The sequence below is a fragment of the Equus przewalskii genome, chromosome 1 (assembly GCF_037783145.1).
Source record: "Equus przewalskii isolate Varuska chromosome 1, EquPr2, whole genome shotgun sequence".
Taxonomy (NCBI): domain Eukaryota; kingdom Metazoa; phylum Chordata; class Mammalia; order Perissodactyla; family Equidae; genus Equus; species Equus przewalskii.
Genome location: NC_091831.1, coordinates 172,989,104 through 173,009,474, shown reverse-complemented (window position 1 = coordinate 173,009,474; position 20,371 = coordinate 172,989,104). Strand labels below are relative to the sequence as shown.

At 33.2% G+C, this 20,371-nt stretch overlaps 1 protein-coding gene across 27 annotated transcripts in view; it reads right to left on the bottom strand.

Annotated features, from left to right (window-relative positions):
• Positions 1–20,371, bottom strand: part of MIPOL1 (mirror-image polydactyly 1) — a 302,383-nt gene that overhangs the window by 215,238 nt on the left and 66,774 nt on the right. For 25 of the 27 annotated variants that reach the window (XM_070629153.1, XM_070629211.1, XM_070629241.1 and 22 more), the window contains 3 exons: positions 12,177–12,408; positions 10,622–10,757; positions 9,241–9,346 (listed from right to left, as the gene is read on the bottom strand). In XM_070629153.1, coding sequence (XP_070485254.1) covers positions 9,241–9,346; positions 10,622–10,757; positions 12,177–12,408 — 474 coding nt within the window. The remainder of the gene's footprint in view (positions 1–9,240; positions 9,347–10,621; positions 10,758–12,176; positions 12,409–20,371) is intronic. The other 2 variants (XM_070629266.1, XM_070629273.1) reach the window with 1 other exon arrangement.

Below are 20,371 nucleotides of genomic sequence, written 5' to 3'. Positions count from 1 at the left end.
ACATAAAATCTGATTATACATTTTATAAGTGCTAAGAAATTCTTCAAAAATAAAGGTATTACTGAATGATAATTATTAACACCTATTAGGTTACATGCGAAATTTGTTGATTATGAAAAATCTGATTCTCTCTAGAATTCAGTACTTTTGAAGGATCAATATGCAACTCTCAAACATTTTTAGTAAAGAAAACTTAATTGTAAACACTGAGCTTTTCCAAGGTAGATGACTATTACAAAGTTCACCAGAAAATCAATATAGCATTTTAGTTGGAATTTGCTCATTAAACACCCACAGCTCTAATGCAAATTATGATGGAATGAATAAAGCAAATACGCATGCTTCTTTCTTTTTATTAAATGTAAAATCTACTGTTAATTGCATCTCGTATGTCATACAAACTTTTCTCCTTAACTATTAAATAGAAGCTTTAACAAAAGTCATTAGAGATTCTCTTTCTTTGACTTGAATAAATTTAAATATTTGTTCAGTAAAGGTTCACAGCAGTTAAATTACATTAACAAATATTATTAGCTACTATGTAAGCCAACCAAGTAAAATACTTATATTGTAGGTAAAACAAATCATTGGGTGTTTACAATAATATTTGGATATCTCCATTTTTAAACATGGTTATCAAACATCCTATAATTCCTAGTCAAATGAGAAAGATTCAGAGAGGATCACGTCCCTCCCCAAATACTCAAATTTGTTTAGTAAGCTAATTGTTTTCTAATATGGGCAAGAGTAAATATGAAGAAGCTGAACCATACTAAGTATGAGTTTATTGAGTCAAGACAGAGTACATATTTTCTTAGTAGAACCCAAGTCTATTGACAAACCCACATTCTACACTTCTCAAACTACTTTTAAAATACAGTAGAAGTGAGACAGTATATTGGAAAACATTCTAGTTTAAACACTGGATCATGAGTCTCTAAATAATATAATTTGGAGGACAGACATTTCCCAGAAAAATAATCCATGTGTTAACATCCTCAAGGTAGTTATGTAAACAGAAAAGGCTGAAGAGAGGGAAGAAGAAATCATTAAGATATGAATTTGAAATATATAATCACTGACTACAATTTACGTTCCAGAATTCTAAGCAACAAGTATAACATAGATAATAGTTTCCTAAGACAAGTCTTTACTATATATGAAAGAATTTCAGATTGTCTGAATATCTACTATTATTGCTTTATTTGATGTTAAAGGGATTCCTTGCAAATATGAAAATGTTTTATGAGACCACCACATATCCATTCCAGAACTATAAACATTATGTCACCTTTTAATTTCCTTAAAAATTTTAATTTCTCTTTCCTTGCATAAATTGGTTATTGAAAATTTAAACATAGGTGGTATGCGCCCTACATCAGTAGAAAATCAACCAACCTACTCCAAGGAGTTTGATGCTTCTATTTTTGGCATCAACTTATTACTTCAGAACTTCTTTTACAGATCAGACTATTATGTTTTTTCTAAAAGCAGATTTGAATATTCAACATTTTATATGATTATTTTGTAAAAAAATTTTTCTGATTAAAAATACAAGCTCAATGCAAAACATGGAGACAGAAACATTTTACATAGTTTTGTAACTTTCTGTGGTATATTTCAAATAAACAGACTATGTTCCTATATTCTTTCGTATTCTTCAAAATTATAAAATAGTGCATGGAATTTTATCATTTGGCTATGCCATATTTGATTGAACTAAGATGCTCCTAATATTAGATTTTACAATTATTCACTATATAAACAACACTGTAATGAACATCTTTGTACGCAGACGTTTACGTATATACATAACTCATTACTTAGGAAAACTCCTGGAAGTATGATTACTGCATTAAACGTCAGTTTTTTAAGCTCTTAATACACGTTTTAAAATTTTCCTCTGTAAAGGTGCTATAAATTCATACTTACCAACAGAATAGAAATTGCTAAAAATTAGAAAATCATATAAAATAGCAAGCTTAAGTAGCAAAACCTTAAAACAAAAACGTTTTTTGCAAAACTCAATTATTCTATACACGTATTTAATACAGATAACTCTGACTATATAAGAACACTTTCTAAAAATATGCTATTTACATTTAATATATCTGATATTAGAGCTACAATTTTTAATGTGAGATACATTTATCCCTGAAGTATTAAAATCAATACCAATTATTTTATGCACTTTTCTTTGTGAGGAAGATTGACCCTGAGCTAACAGCTGTGCCCGTCTTCCTCTATTTTTATATGAGATGCCACCACAGCATCACTTGGTGAGCAATACACAGGTCTGCATCAGGGATTCGAATCTGTAAACCCTGGGCCTTCAAAGCCAAGCATGTGAACCCAACTACCACGCCACTGGGCCAGCCCCTTATTCTATGCAATTTTGAAAACCCATTTTAAGAAGCATTTAACTTATTTTCTGCACAGCTATCGACCTTAAATTTTAATAAATACCAATATGAAAATTTTGTGAAATATAACTGCTACCTAAACTTTTTCCAAGATAATTTCCTTTTTAGAGTTAAACATGTGGAAAAAGTCAATCATTTTCTAAAAAGTTTTCTGTTATTTTTATGTTTTAAATACCCTAATTACATGATATGCTCTCAAATGCCTGATCATGCTAAATTCCACAATAAAATATTTCCAATTGTTGGTTACTACAATGCATAACGGTTTCTCTGTTTACGCAATGTTTATTTTGTTTTTTCCAGAAAAATACAAAGTTTTCTAGGAGAGAGCTTACAAAATTGGCCATAGTCTACCCTCAAGCATTATTTGACCCGGCAGTTGTTATAGTTAATCCTGATCCAAACCCATGGGATTCTGCAGTCAAAGATAATAATATAAGCAACATTCTACCTATCAATATTTCTAACTGCTGTATTTCCCAGAGACGGGGCTTTCTGTTTTTATCTGAAATGACTGGTCATATTCTTAAAATCTCTTTTCCTTCCAAAGTAAAATACATAGATAGATAGGTATATAGATAACGCCCAATTATAATTTAATACTGTTAAGGCATTTAAGTGTTAGATTAAAGGCTATTATATTTTATTAGTGTTCATTATATATACAGAAAGATGGAATTCCAACGTGTATTATTTCTTAAAAGTAAATATTATGTCATTTTCTATTCTTCTGATACATAGAACTCACTCACTCCTGTTCTTAATCATTAGATGGTCGACATCATCTGAGATACGATCTATGGTAACAAATAATATTTTATAAGAGAACATTGTAAATATTTTCCATTACACAACAAGTCTTCTTTTCTCATGTTAATTAGTTTGGATGTCTTAATATATTTGCTCTAATGGTAGATCACATATCTCTACTTTCCACATTTACATATTAACCTGAAGGGAAACAGGTTGTAAGCTTCAGGGATTCTATGTCCAGGTGCTTTGGACAATCACAATCGAACTCCTCTCCCCTCTACCAAAACAAATTAACATTCTCTGTAATAAGAAGAGCTTGACAGTATTTTTTTATTTACAAAATAGTCTAAATTAGAGTGAACAGAAAAGAATCTATGTTTAAAGAGAAAAAGCAGATAAAATGCTCACAGAATCAGTACGGTAAGCTAAGCAAATTACGTAACCACTGAATTATATGTAAACTCAGATAGACAGATAGACAGACAGACAGACAGACAGACAGACAGATTTATAAACACGAGACTTAAGACACTAAGGAGTTCTTTTGGCTACAACCCAATATTGGCCTTATTTCAGTTTAATTGGAAGAGGATCTCAAATTCATCTTCTCCATGAGACATCAGGAACCTGGATTTCTCTTTGTACCAAAGGTTAATAAGAAATGTGTCTGCAAAAGTCAAACAGCATTAAATACCAAAAACTGATTATTATTCTACAGGAGTTGTTCTGTCATTCATAATCTCTCCATGCTCCAACCTTCCACAGCTAATCTTTAATGGATGACATGTAAGAAGGAAAAATAACTAACATAGAAAGCAGAGACTCTAAACTGAGCATTTAAGAAATAGAAAAATAAGGCTTTTAAAGAAATATAAATATTTTAAATATCACAAAAATAACATTAAAAAACTATTTAAATAAAGACTCTTTTCTGCAAAATTTAAACATTATGTGTACACTGCAAATGTAACAGACTAATAAAATAGGAGACTACACTAGACAACGCCCACTGAGACTGTTTAGGAAGAATGAAAGGTTTAACTGAACAAGTTATTTTTAAAAGTTATAACCACATCACTCACCTAAGAGTAAATTAATGGATGTAAATCAGGCTGTACAATACTATTTCTCACTGCCAAATTCAATTTAAGTGAAACAAATCATCAGGCGTTTGTGGTTTAATCATTTTCTTTAGATGAGAAGAGATACTTACCCAGAAGACAAAGAGAGTCAACATTTCTGCTGTCCTTCTCTAAAGTATCCCCTCATATTTGAAGGTCATATGTGCCAATAATTTTCAAATAATATTATACACATGTATAATTTAATGAGTTAAAACACAGTAAAAAGTCCTAAACAGTTACTATGAGATAAATTTTTTCCACTGTTAACACATACGTGATAAGCTGGTCATTTCAGCTTTTCCTAAATAAATAAGACCTAGTTAACATATATTTTTCCTTTCTTTTCTCTTTTGTAGAGACTAAAAAAATAATTTTCATATTTTCAAACTTTCTAAATAAGGTTAAATCTGAAAATCAAGGAAAACTAAGAACTGTGGGGATAAAATGAAATAATAAAAATACAAACTAGTTCTAAAAAAGAAATACATACCAATTCTTTGTGAAACAAAACTATATATAAATAGCTATGGGATAGTTATTTACATTAGGTACACTTTGAATATGCCTACTATTAGATCAAGAAGTCTTGAGAAAACAAGATGGTGGCATCACTCATCTTATCATCATAACTACCACTGACTTAATGTCTTCTATGGGTTAAGCACTTCATAAACATTATCTCACTTACACGTCACAAAAACCTATAAAGTAGGTTTTAAGAAAAGCTTAGTGAGGCTGTCAATTACACATGATAAGTGATAAAAAGATTAGAACAAAGGTCTGAATCCAAAGTCTGAGCATTTAACCACCACCTACTACAATGGTGTCTTATGAATGAGAAGTGACTGCAGATGAAACGTTTCAAATCCCAATTTCTGTCTTATTTGCTGATGTATATTCAGTGTCTAACAGTGTCTAGTACATAATGGCCCTTCAGTAAATATTTCTTGCTTGAGTTTTAAAGATGTTAGCACAGTTCCTATAAAGTGCCTAATAAAAACAGCATCAATGGTGATGATGGTGACAGTGATGTCAAAAAAGGAGGGGAAGGGAAAAGGGTCAACCATTGGAGATTTTATCATGATATAGGACACAGCTGAGTTCCAAATTCATGAGATCACGCCAAAATGACATGCTTTACATTTACATTATGTAAAAACCAACAGAGAAGCAAAGGAAACAGGCTTGAAGCTATTATGACAGTCTACATGACGGTTTATCACACGTATACATTAGATTAAAGCCCAAATCCTTTGTATCCCATTTCTTTTATTTCAGATTCACATTTAAGTAAAAGGTATTAGTGCTAATAAATATATATATGTCAACAGTAATTTTCCTCATCATCCAATACTTTGTTTCCAAACTTTTTCTTTCACTTTCCTGTTTATTTTCCTTTTAAAAATCTATTAACACTGAGCCACTAACTTTAATTAAAAGCTAAACAGAACAAAAATCTTTTCGTGACTTCTGACATTATCAAAGGTTTAAGAATTTCATAAAGATAAAAATAATCAAATATTAATAGCAGCTACAACTTACTGAGTACCAGTTATATACTAGGTGCTTTTATACCTTATCTCTGATCCCTACAATAATCTGGTAAATTAGTTAATATTCACATCTTACATGGGAGAAAGTAAACATGGAGAGGCTAATCAGTAACTTGCCAAAGGCACAGAGTCGTAGGAAGCGTCACAGCTGCAGTCTGAACTGGGGTCAGTCTGATTCCAAGGAGTCTAGTCTTCCCGTTGCTTCAACCAGCCTCAGAGAGAACTGGGCACCTTTTGTTTCATGTGGTTTTCACAAAACCAGACTCTTATTCTTATAAATTACACAATCAGCTGGGAAGACAAGATGGACTAATATATACATAAGTTACATAATCCACATAAGACATAAAAATAAATAAGGTAGAAATCTGAAAGATAAGAACAATAGCATGGGTAAAATGGCAAGATTTGATCACAGCCGGCTCATGAATTTCATAAAACTTCAGTTTATGTGGTTTTTATATGTCAAACCTATCATAGGAAATTATTTTAAGATGAGAGAGCAAGTAACTTTTTTAAAAAAAATCACATTTTTTAAAAGTAACACTTCACTTTTTCTAATACTAAATTTAATCCATGTTCATTGCAAAAAACTTGAAAAGGGAGAAACTTTTCATTGAAACATTAACACATCTATTAATAATACTAACAAAATTTGCCTCTCTTTTTATATAATATACATGTATATATACTGTTTTTTTAACAAAATTATTTCATAAATACAGTTTTCCCCCTATTTCTTTCACTTAACATTGAGTCATGAAGATGTTCTCATTATCAAATATTCTTCAGAAATAGTTTTTAATTATTGCATGTCTCACAGCATAAATGTACCTTAAGTTATTTAACTATTCTCTTATTGCTTGACTGATTGTAATTCTCTCGCTATCATAACTAACACCAATAGGAATATCCTTATATATAAATCCTTATATTTTATATACTCAAACGAAATGGCTCCTATTTCCTTAGTGTATCTCATATTTTAATGAAAATTTTATTTGAAAATCTATAGACATATATTTTTGTATCCTATTTGCAATTTCCAATGTTTAGTTCAGATGTTTTTGCACGTATTTCTTTAACAGTGGAATATTTTGACTTTTTAAACATTTATATTCTGCTTAAGCTCACCATAATACTTAAATATGTGTGCATATTTATAATATACTTTACCAAATACATTTTATTTTGAACATAAAAATGAGCAGTGATAGAAACAAACATCCATGATTATGGGGATTATTTGTACTTTCATATGACAATAAATACAACATTTATCACATGTAATCATAGTCCTATAAGGTTCCTTTTTCTATTAAGGTACAAACACAGTTGTTTAGTTACTGTGTTTTGCTTTTTGACTGCACTTCCGACTGATCAAGCAGAAGATAAGCTCACTTAAGACTGCAGGTACAAGGTGAAAAGACGAGCAAGTTCAAGAGTCTATCAAGGGTCACTGGATGAATTTCTTGCAGTTTTAAGCCAATAGATTTCTTAAGCAATTCAGTTTTTTTATTTTCATGTTACAATAATAATAATTCTAATTTTAAACCATCTTAAATCTTTTTTTAATAAGACAAAACTGAAACATCAAAAAGTAAAGATTCATTTTGAAAATTTATACTTTAAAAAAACCATACAGGATTTTCATTTTGTGTCATTTTTGTAACTAAGTTGATTGGACATATCTCTTTCAACTAGATTGCTCTGTTTCAGAGGAACTACATGGCACTGTTATTTTCATCAATTTAGGAAGCTATAAAACCATACTAAACATCTCAGCACTTACTATTTACTAAAAATGACATTTTGTCATTAATGAGAAATATTTGATTAACAAGAATCATAAAGCAATCAAATTCTTCCCACTTCATGCATTCATGATTCATACTGTTTGGTCAAAGGGAACCCCTAAATATATACCAATAAATAAATATTTGAAGTATATGATTACTAAATTATACAAAAGTTTAAAGGGTAAATAAGATTGCACAATGAGTTTTCTCCTCCAGGAGATAATGAGCTATGTAGACATGTTAATTCATGATTTTCAATAAGTCACAATGACCTAAATCTTATTAAATTACTTCTGTAAGACACATGCAAAGTTAAATTATAATACAAACATCTTTAAACAAATGTACTTTGTGTAATACCATCCTAGCAATCAGTACACATATTTGACTATAAAAAGCCAAGAAACTTCCGAGTTGCTCTAAATTTATATTTGAATTACTCATTTTTAACATACTGTTAATTTTCCTTAAATTATATTACTCTCATATTTCCCCATTAAAAAAGAAACAGAAAAAAATCACAGTAGTTTAACATTAACAGAAAAGCAACCATCTGGTATTCAGCTGGAGCATTTATTTATGGTCATTTTGGTTATATTCCCACAGTGATGTTTAGTTCTACTTTGCACAATAGCATTTTGATGACACGCTATATCTGCTAATCATGTTTCTGACATAAAATACCAGAACTCTGTCAAATATGCAACCAAGTTAAGTGGCTTATAAAGTATGATATCAAACTGCAAACTAATCACAAAATACATTTCTTAAATCCATTCCAATTGATACACAATGTCAAAATAAGTGATCTCTAAAATGCCTCTGAATGCTAATTTCTATTATTCTGTGAAATTTCTCTTTAACACACTAAACACTGTGAGGAAGAGAGTCACAGTGACATATATATATATATACATGTATCACAGACTACTGAGAATCATCTGATCATATCTGTAACATATCACAGATATATTTAAAAATTTTCTTCTTGCAAAGACCTGTGAATAAAGTCTAACGCCAAAACCTATTTAAGGCAGACATTCATAATCTTAAACTTTGGCAATCTTTCTAACTTTAACCTTCTCAGAGAAAACATTATCTCCACCATCATCCACGTCATGAGATGAAAATTTATTAACAGCACCAAACAGATCTTTTAATCAAATGTAGGTTTCCATTGGCAATGAATGTATGACTATCTTCATACAAAGGAGAAGTATTTCCTCTCACGAGCTAAAACAATGAGTGGTATTTGAACTGCTGGTTGAAAGGTAGAGGCACTGGTAATCATTATTTCCCCTTGTTTGTTCAGGCCTTTCCAACAAAACAAACAACCTTTTTGTGATTGGATTGACATGGTGTTAACAATGCATTTAATGCCCAAATCAGTATGAATACAGGTAAAGCTCTCACTAATACCAGTACCAGGATGTTAAAGCCACCTATTTTCTAAGCAGCCAAAAAAAAAAAAAAAAGCCAGAGCTTCCCCTCCTTTGGCAAATAAGCTAATGCGACTATCACCAAGCCACATCATATACTAACTTCGCTATGGTTCCTAATGCCACATAATAACACTCATCTACTATACCTGCTGTCTTTTCGGCAATCTGAGCTTCTGTTGCTTTCTCTTGAAGTTCCAGCTTGAGCTTTAGTTTTCTCTGTTCTTTATCTTCTTTAGTCAGTTTTTCTTGAAGCTAAAACACATTGAAAAAAACAGATTCTTATCTGACAAATTTCTTGCTTTCTAAACCCTTATATAATATTACATTTAATAACTCTAGGGAAAAAAAGAATATTTAAGGTTTGAAGATATTTTACAAAGTAATAATTACCAGTAATAATATAGAAATTATAAAAACATTTTAATTTATGTGTGTACTGGCAAATGAAATTAAAGATGGAATATTATTAATAAAAATAACTACTGCAGAAAACAATCTGATCTATTCTTTTGTCTTAAAGCAAAAGACTTGGAAGGAACTATCATAATAAAATAATGGACAGTACACCTTTATAGCTTCTGTTAGTAATTCCAATATTTTGAAACAAAATTAATTAAGATACTTACCTTAATATCCGATACAAATCTCTGAGAATGCTATTCTATCATGCTGTATTTAAACTGGCACTGGCACCTGGTTCATAATTGGCATGTAATAAATAACTGCTAAATGAAAGTACAGAAAATATCTCATGCTCTCATATGGATCCCTCCAAATGTTTTTTTTTTTTTTTTTTTTTTTTAATTTCTACTTCAGCTTTTGTCATTTGTGTTGTTTTCCATCAGACATGATGAACATTCCTAACATCACACTTCATTTTGATTAGGTCAAACAACAAGAATATTAAAATCAGAAAGTACGTAGAGGTTGAAAAAAAAGAAGGCATAGAAAATAAACATTATTTAGTAACATTATTTAATGTTCAAAGGAATGTAACTAGAAAAAGAGTCAGAAAAGTTAAAACATGACATGACAAACTGGATTAGACAAAATGCAGCAGTACAAGATAACACCAGCTAAATTATGACATTGCCTAGCTATTTTAATGTTTAATTACATATGTTATTGAGGTAAAATACAGGGAACAGATACTAATAAAAAAGAAAAAACGTTAAGAAAGTAACATGAAACCAGTGCATTCTATTTCTCATTCTCCATAATACTGAAGTAAAGTTTTACTATAGTAAAACTTGAATGAATCTCTTTTAGGTACCTAGGCAAGGAACCACAAATTTATGAAAGAGGAAGTGGTATGGCAGGGCAGCAAGGCAGGAAACCAAAGAAATTGCTTTTCATAGTCAATCTTGCAACTCAATCATACCCTGATGGCATGGCATGGCAACAACATAAAGCTACTGTTAAAGGATTAAAGTACACAATAAAACTGAATCATGATGGACGACAAGGCAAACTTAGAAGGTCAACAGCTAAAAGCACTGTACAATTACCAGACTTTCTATATTGTACCTTTTTATTGCTTGCTCTGAGAATGTCCAATTCTTTTAGAAGAAATGCTATTGTCTTCTCTTTGTTTAAGTCTGAAGTAACTTGACAAGGAATCATATGTTCATAATGCAAGTCATTACTTCTATGTTCCATAATGCTGTAATAAAGAAAGCTATTAAACAATATACGCATACGATTTCTACTATACAGGATCTATAAATTCTACAGTTCAAATGGGGGAAACAAATCTAATTTTAACAACAAATATGTAAAGTTACTTAATTTTAAATTTCTCATTATGTACTGTTAAGAAAATACTATGGATGAAAAATTAAACATCAATTTTACAGAGGTGCTAATCTATCAACTGAGAGCTAAATCTATGGAAAGCATTTAGTAACGTCTATAGAGACTCATGGTTCAGTATACTTGAAGAATTCAGGTTTATGGGGCTGTAAATATTAACACAATTTGCACTTTTGGTCAGGATTCTAGATACATTTCTCACTTTTCTGAAAAGAGGAACAATAAACTTTTTTTTTTCAATTTGGTTGACAGATACCATATTTTCATTACTAAATTCAAAACATTAAAAATGAAAACCTATTTCTGTAACATTTAAGGATAAGGAAAAAATGTTTTTGACATTCTGTATGCTATTTGAGAACAGTATCAACTTGTTAGCAAGTAGTATAAAGGAAGAGAAGAGAAAAGAGACGGCTTTAGCCCAATCTCTACTACTGATTTTTCCCATGTGGTTATAAACGTTTATCACCGCTTCACTCATCCCTATTCCCCATCCCCCAAATGTACTCCAATCTGCACTTTCGTAAGAATATAACTGATTGCTAAGAGGTAGGAACATATTCATATACCTAGTGAATAATTTTTAAGTAAATAAAAACAGCTGTTTCTATGCAAAACTCTGTTAAAATAATATTCTATAAAATACGATTTTGTCTAGACAAAATATATTAGTCATTGACATTTTTTTAATTTAGCAGTACTTTCATTGTACATGATTAATTGTCAAAGTACCTTAATCTCACAGGTAAAAGTCACAAGTGTCACAAATTCAAAGCCCTTCAGGGATGGGGAGGGAAGGCGGATGGGACAGGCCGCAGAAGGCAAATGGGAGAGTACAAGGCCCTTCTAAAAGCATTCAAACTCAGTGAAATGAAAAATAGTGCCAACCCAAACCGAAACATATCTTTTGGCTTATTTTGTCCTAGAGCTGCCAGTTTTTGGCTCTGATGTATAATATCCCATTTACATCATCTCAACAGCTATTTCCACATCCCTAACGAAAGGTCACAGAAAATAATATCCAACAAAAAGGAATAAAAAAACCTCATAGCCTTCATTCAAAGCACCTGGTGCTTTTTCACTTAGCATTCTAGATACACTGTATCAACGTAACAGAAACAGTAGAAAACTCTGGTAGATTCTCCAAATTCTAGTAAGTTAATGATATGTCAAATTTAGCCCAACCCAAAAAGAAGGGAGGGAGGACGGATGGAGGGAGGGAGAGTTCTCCCAATTCCTGCTTTCTAAGCCCAAGGCTGCCAGCACTCACTTGCGTTTTTCAGTAGAGCAGTAAGCTGTCTCATCGCCCGGACAAGGGCTGGTGGCCTGAAAATGCCTGGGTCTCTGCTCTGGCAGTTCTGTGTCCTCACGTGTAGCTTCATTAACTAATTCATTGGATTTCTGATCCATGCTTCCCTCAGAATTCACAGTCAGCTGCCCATCTGGCTGTGGACTTTTATTTCTCCCTGTAGCCTCTTGTTCAAGATAACTATGGGCTGTATCTGTATTTAAAACAAACAAAAAAAACCCACATGGTATATGAAACACCATAGCCAAATCCATCAAATTAATGTTTCTGTGTAAATAAGTGTTAGAGCTGTAAACATGCACTTACCAGTCTTACTCCTTTTGTAGTTTGATAAGCATGTGGTTTTGTAATTACTATTTCCATTCCCACAGTCAGCGGGCATTTCGGACAGTGGTTTACAACCTTGGCTGTATGTTCGTTGAGGAGTTCCTAAAAAATCCTCAACGCCAGGCCATACCTTATACAAATTAAAGTGAAATCTCTGGGAGTGAGCAGATGATTCCAGCATACAATCAAGGCTGGGAACCATTGACTTAGAGATATTATTTTCAACATTTCTTGATTCCGACTCCTAGTAACCCTGTGGACAGCAGAGTGGAACCCTACCCGGTCTTTGCGCCATACTCTCACCTTCCAGCATTCTACCACACAATGCTCTGCTGCTATTCACAGGGTTTTCCTGGCCAATTTTTCTGAAGTGGGTGGCCAGGTCCTTCTTCCTAGTCTGTGTTAGTCTAGAAGCTCTGCTGAAACCTGTCCACCATTGATGCCCCTGCTGGTATTTGAAATACCGGCGGCAGAGCTTTCAGCATCACAGCAACACGCAGCCGTCACAGAATGACAACCCATAGATGGGTGGTGTGGGTCCCTGACCTGGAAATGGACCTGGGCCATAGTGATGACACCGCCAAATATTAACCACTAGACCACCAGGATGTTTTCTAGATTTCAAAAAACAGGAAATAGTAAGTTGATCATAGTGAAGTGATAATGTACATACCACTCTGGCATCAAAGTGCCTGAGCTGGAATTCCAGCTTTACCAAGTTCATAACTTTGGGCAAGTTACTTTACCCATGCATGCCTCAGTTTCTTGTTTGTAAAATGGGAACATAATAGCACTGACTTGAATTGTTGCAAGGATTAATTGAATTAATGAATGCAAAGTACACGGCCTTGTGTCTGGCACATCAACAAATGTTAGCTATTATTTTTGTAATCATCATCAATATTAAAATGGATACAATATAAGGAGAATTATTTTTAACTTCTATTTTATCAGATATGTATTATACAACAGAAAGTCTATTTTGTAGTGCTTGGCTATCTCATAAAAGTTATTTTAAGCTGTAACTAGTAAACAATAGTTGTTTCAGGGGTCGGCCCGGGAGCCGAGTAGTTAAGTTCATGCACTCCGCTGCGGCAGCCCAGGGCTTCGCCAGTTCGGATCCTGGGTGCGGACCTGGCACTGCTCATCAGGCTATGTTGAGGCTGTGTCCCACATGCCACACCTAGAAGGACCCACAACTAGGTACTGGGTGGATTTTGGGAGAAAATTCAAAAAAAAAAAAAAGATTGGCAACAGTTGTTACCTCAGGTGCCAATCTTCAAATAGTTATCTCAAAGAAACAGTGTATATTTGATGTTATAAGTAAAAGTTCTGGGAGAAAATGACACACACATATGCACAAAATGAACTCTTTCACTGGTAAATCAGATCAACAGGCACAATACTGATTGTAACTAGTACTTTATTATTTCCAGCAGAAATAATCCTTGCACTTTAAAAAGCAGGTGAATCTCATCTGCTTGTTGACGATGCTTCTCCAACCTGGCAAACTGAAAATCCTTTTAAGTCAGAAGAGAGTAGTTTTAGAATAAAAACAAAATAGGGCACTTATAAATAAGGTACCTCTCACAAAGTATTCATTCTTTAAGGAGAAATTCTTTGCATGTACATATATTGAAATTAGGTATAGCCAGTTAGAAACTCCAAGTTCTGGACATTACCTTATTGGTGGCTGAAAGTTAGATCAGAAACCATTGGTTTTGGTAAATTACTCTGGATTTCACTTTGTTTGAAGGAACAAATTGGGAGAACGTGCTATTATAATTACATACTATGACATATCTACAAAATTCCAACATTACATTCTGTTTTGATTTAAACTGTAACAATTTTAAGTATCTGAAGATTATTTACTGGTTCTTGATATTTCAAAACACTTACTTGGTTTGCATTAGATGCTCATCCTGCTACTTCTCTAGAATAGACTGGTATTAGTAGAACGGAACCCCCCAAATCTGAATGAGGGAATGTTATAAATGGACACTAACGAATACTACACTATAGTTAACAGACCATGCTTTCTAACACTAACAGATCACTTTATATGTAATTCAACTGAAAGAAAATTATAAACACTTACTGAAAACAACATCAAAATAACAAACATTGTCTCCAGGGACATATCAAAAGGGAACTATTAGGGCCTATACTAGTCTCCAGTTTATGAGGCACAAGGATTCTTCAAAAGGTAAAAGGATGAGCCATGAATCGCTGCCCGCTACAGAAAGCCCCAAGTTCCCCATGACAACACCACACCAATTGCTTCAGAATCTTGTCCACTCTTTGACCTGTTTTTGAGACCAAACTTACCAATATCTGCAACTTGTGCCAGGTTTTTACCTCTGTATTTCTGGGTCTAGTTTAGCATCTTTCCCCTTTCCGTTTTTTATCCCTCAACCTCCAAGTGTCTACTTTACCCCATCCCTGATATCTATACTTGCTATGTGCTTACTATATTCATAGCTCTCTTTCTTACTTCGGCTTACCTAATGTCAAATTTCGTGATCCTTGAACTCTTGATAAATCACTGCCTTTTCACCTGGGATTGTGCTATCTTGTCCAAACTCAGAGCAGATGTGGGAGCTCCCCAATAAGAAGACTCTTTCCTGATCCCTCCTGAATCTTAGTAATTATAACCCCTTGTAGTATTATTTAAATAAACTCATCAAGTTCTAACACACTTCTGGATTTTAATTGTAAGTGTTTAATATTTTTGAACAACCTGTACTCTGTAGTTCGGCTCAGATTATTCCCACATCTTTCTAATCTTGCTCTGTAGAAAAAGCTTTTAGACTCCTAACTATAACTATTCATCAGACATTTGGAGCCTGCTCTGCAAATCAGACTATCCATACTCTTCTATGGAGAATTTAATTTTACTTTAGAGTAAACAAGGCTGATTTATCAAATTTTCCTTCCTGTCTGCCTTCTTTTTTTTGACCAACTATTTTAGCAAATATTGCTCAAATCCTCTGAATGCTCTCAATGCTTTTCTACTCTTCCATAATGCATTATCTTATACCAGAATCCAATTATTTGTATAGAAAGTTTGATCCCCCCAATTAATTTTATTCATTAGTTTAATAATAGTTCATGGAAAAGGTACAGTGTGATACGTCCTGTGATAAGTACTGGGAAAACAAAGACAAGTAAGAAAAAGACTCTCCCTTCAAGGATTCTATAGTACAATAGGAAGGAAAACCAATCTCATAATTTGAATACATCGCTGCATAGTGACATTTCAGTCAATGACGAACCGCATATACAATGGTGGTCCCATAAGATTAGTACCGTGTGGCCTAGCTGTGTAGTAGGCTATCCCATCTCTATTTGTGTAAGTGCACTCTATGATGTTTGCACAATGACAAAATCGCCTAACGATGCGTTTCTCAGACTGTATCCCTGTCTTTAAGTGACGCATGACTGTAGAATGTAATTAAGGAGTATGCTAGGGCTATAGAGACCAAATACAAAATACGCTAGACATACTGAAGCTCAAGTGGAAGACTCTGAGATTTCACAAAGACATCCACTGCAAAAAGGGACAAACAGGAATACACAAAGTAATGAACTGCCATAGGGTTTGAGTTAGGTGAAGTAAAGAAAAAACTCACAGACCATAAGAAGAAAACAAGAAGAATAGGAATGGGTTCAGAGGAGAAACAATAGCATTAGGAAAAACACAACGATATTTTTTGTATTGAAATGACAAGATGTTACAGTCAGGGAATGAAAATTTCTAAAATGAGTAACATGTAAAGACAAAGTCCAAGATGTGGTTCATCCGAGAATGGGTTGAAGAAATAGATTAATGGCAAAGGTTCTTGGAGAGGAGGAAATCAAGGAATCAGGTACTGAAAGTGTCAGCTTTGAAGACAATGAAGTCATCCAGAGAACTGCCAAGAAATAAAGAGGAGAAAGGAGAGCCAAATGCAAAAGGCTTCGCTGACCACATACACGTGCTACAGAAGACAAAGACAGGTGAGAAAGCTGACCAGGAGTGATGGCAGATCACAGTCATTTCTTTTTACCTTTTTATTATGAAATAATTCGAGTCTTACAAAAAAGGTGTAAAAATAATACAAAGAATTCCTATATGCCCTTCAGCCAGATTCCCCAAATGCTAACCTCTTCCCATACTTGCTTCATTATTCATTCTATTTCTATCTACTTAGCAATCATTTATCTATCCACATCATTTGAGAATTTCAAGCATGATATACTTTGACTTTTCAAGTCAAATTTTAAGATACTCCTCTATCATACTGCAGTTTGCCAAACTTTCTTTACCTTACTCAAAGCCCAACTTAAATTCAATTTCTGAGTTAGTACTTTCTCCAACTAAGAGAAGATGACAGCACTTAGGGACTCTAACTCAGTCTTCAATTATTTTTTCTAAACTCTCCAGTCCAAGAGAAAGAGCTATATGAAGTGATAATAGCATGAAGCTTTTAAAAGCTTTAGTTGAGCTGTTTATATTGCCCCGTTACTTGAAAAAGAATTGCATATAGAAATATAAACACACAAATCAATAAAATGCAACAAAAATTTATAAGTCTGTATTGCACACTATTCTATTAGAAAGATACATGTTTAAAAGAAAAACATACTTCTGACTCAAACTTTTATCGCTAGGCAGATGAAAGCTTAAAACTAAAACTATTCTGTTGATCCCTCTCTCTCTCATATGGTTTGAAATGGAAACTCTACAACCTTCTTAAGGAATTTGCTTCAGTGTTTAATCACTGTCATTGTCAACAGTTCCATCATCATGAGTAACAGAATTAAGACTATTTTAATTCATTTCTCCATATGGACTTAGAGAATAATTATCAATTTCTTCTTCATAATTTGTAAGTTTATGAAGTCTAACTTTCTTTTCTCAGAGTTAAACAACAGGAATTTTTTTTTTTTTTCCTGCTTTATATCCCCAAATCCCCCCGGTACATAGTTGTATATCTTAGTTGCAGGTCCTTCTAGTTGTGGCACAACAGGAAATTTTTTATGACGACTATCAATCCATTTATTTATTTGCTCTTCTGTGGGCACACTGTATTATATGGACATAAGAATTTGGCCACTTTGAAACCAAATATATTTCCCAATTTTTGCTATTAGTATCTAACACTATCCTGCCATATAAACTTACCCTGTGACCATTTGAAAATGATGTTATGGAAGACAACTACTAGGTATTCCTCAAAGGCCACCTACTGCTATTGCTAAAGACAGTTTATTCACCTGGGCAAAATGGGTAGATTTAGGCAAGATTTTCTTTGGAATCTTAGTACCGAATATATGTGCCTAGGCCAGCTGTATTATATGCTTTGAAGACCCTGTGTCTCCTTAGTGACTTTCACATTGTTTCCAATGAGCCATTTTCATGGTCTAATGAATTCTCTCTTTACTTCTGGAAGTATCAGTATTGCCAATTATCTCAATACTAGCTTTGCTATTAAATTCTCAATTCCGTAGTCTAGAAAATTGACACTATTTTACCATTTCCTATCCTAGGAAAGAGAGCTTCAGGATGCCCTTTGAGTTCAATTCTCCAGATAATTATACATTAGCTAATGTATAATATACTTAGTTAAATTGATGCTACCCAAGAAATCATGACTCATAGCCAAAAATAACTGTTATTTCACAACTACTATACAGAAGTGAGGAGGTGGCTAGAATCAAATCGGGATTCTTAGAGGGTGGGAAATTCTGTTCTGTCTGGCTTTGTAAATAGTTTGTGACAACTGGTATCTGTGTAAACGGATTTGATGGTCCCCTGGGGGGTCAATACTGTTTACAGAGCTGTTTCTTCAGAGTGGCTGAGCTAGAATTGTCTCTAGGGATCCCACTGGGGTTACTCAGAATAGCAACATCCCAGCTACCTGAGAGCTCAGGGGCAGAAAAGAGAAAGGGGAATAGAAGTACTATAGGCAAGTACATTAAAATAAATGGATCTCTTGCTCCTTAAGATGCAGGTGATTCTTAGGGGCATTTGTATCTAAAAGGAACCAGGAAGGAGGCAATTCCTTAATGTGCTCTCTGACACTTGCTAACACAATTGGTCGCGAATTCTTTAAATTCTATCTTTTTTTTTTTTGGAAAGGTTATTACTTCTACCATAGCATCTGATTTTATAAATATAAAAAGAACAAAACCTCATGTTTATTGCTTCTTTCTTTTGTATATTGTCTATCACCACATTATATAAGAATATCAAAATGATGTGACGTATTTTTTGCTATTAAAGTGTAAATTTGATTTCACGATGAAATTACTATAGTAGTCCCACATTTTAAACAAAAGATGTTGTCTTTTTTCAGCGGTTAAGGATTTTTCTAAAAGAACATTAGTTTCAACATAATTAGAACAACAATATCAGTTGGTGGCTTCGAATAACTTCCACTATCTCCTTAAGTAAGTAAAATGTGGGGTATCTATCGGTACATGTGTACAAATACTACTTATTTCCTTTACCAAATATTGACGACTATTTGTTTCCCTTTTTGGTGGGACAAAGGGTTCGTTTCCTACATAGATACATAGACGGGCTTCCCCCTGCCCCAAACACAATAGAAAAGACATCAGAAAGTTCTACCATATATCAGATATCATAGTGGTCCCACCTAATGTAAGTGTTCACAAGAGACAAGTTCAGACAAGTTCAAGCAGAACCACAGTGCATGGGTTCTGAAGACAGACAGCAAGGTTTGAATTCTGGCTTCACCACATAGCTGTACATGACCTTTAGCAAATTACTTAACCTCTCATCAATAAAAAGTACATAATAATAGCATCTACCTCAAAAGGTTGTTATGAGGATTAAATTATTTAAATTATATGATCTCTTGAAAAAGTGTCAAACACAGGATACACACTCAATAAATGCTAGGTATTGTTATCTGCAAAAATCTGCTTTGCTAAAAGCAAAAGATTTTATTAAAATATAATAAGAATAAAAATAAAATGTAAGAAAAATGCGCTTATTAAAATATCAGAAGACATGGAAATGGAAAATAATCCTCATTCAATGAGAAACATAACTAAGCAAAAAATACTTAAGGTTAAAACTTGCAATTAATACATAATGGTTTAATAAAGTTTATATCAGATTATAAAATTAATCAACTAGACAAGTAATAAGGACTTCAAAATTTACAAATCCTGACATTAGAAAAAGATCTTGAAAGAAAATTCAATCCCATACCAAGAAAATTAATAGTTTATTTCTGTAAATTCAATCCCATGGCAGGAAAGTAGATTTAAGTAGCATGTTTCTGTAACACAATTTGAGCGCTCACTTTGTTGGCACATGATATCACAGACAGTCAGGATCATAGCCAGTAGATCACAGGCACTTATCCTTCAGAGATTCTAATTTAAGAGTCACAGAATATCAGGTAACTTTTGGATCCCTGGCTTAACAAATGCAAACTTGTGACTTGGATACTGTATACTCCCTCACGGATTTTTAAAATTTCTTTTTGTGTTTTTTTTTTTGCTTGAACAGCCATAAGAAGAAGAAGGAAAAAAAAAAGAACTATAATTTTCACTTTCATTGGTCTGTACACTCATGGCACGTATTTCAAGTGCTCAAAGTCGCAGGAGGCCAGTGGCTACCATGCTGGAAAGCCTCTGCTTTCTTACAGTCTTATGTAGTTCTAATAAGGTATATTATATCTATCAAGGGGAAGTAAAAGATATATGGGGGGAGGGGCTGGATGTAGCTATAAGATATTGAGGTAAGGGTTTATAAAGTTACAAAATCATGAAACCTGTCAATATCACATAATTTGTTCATTTGGACA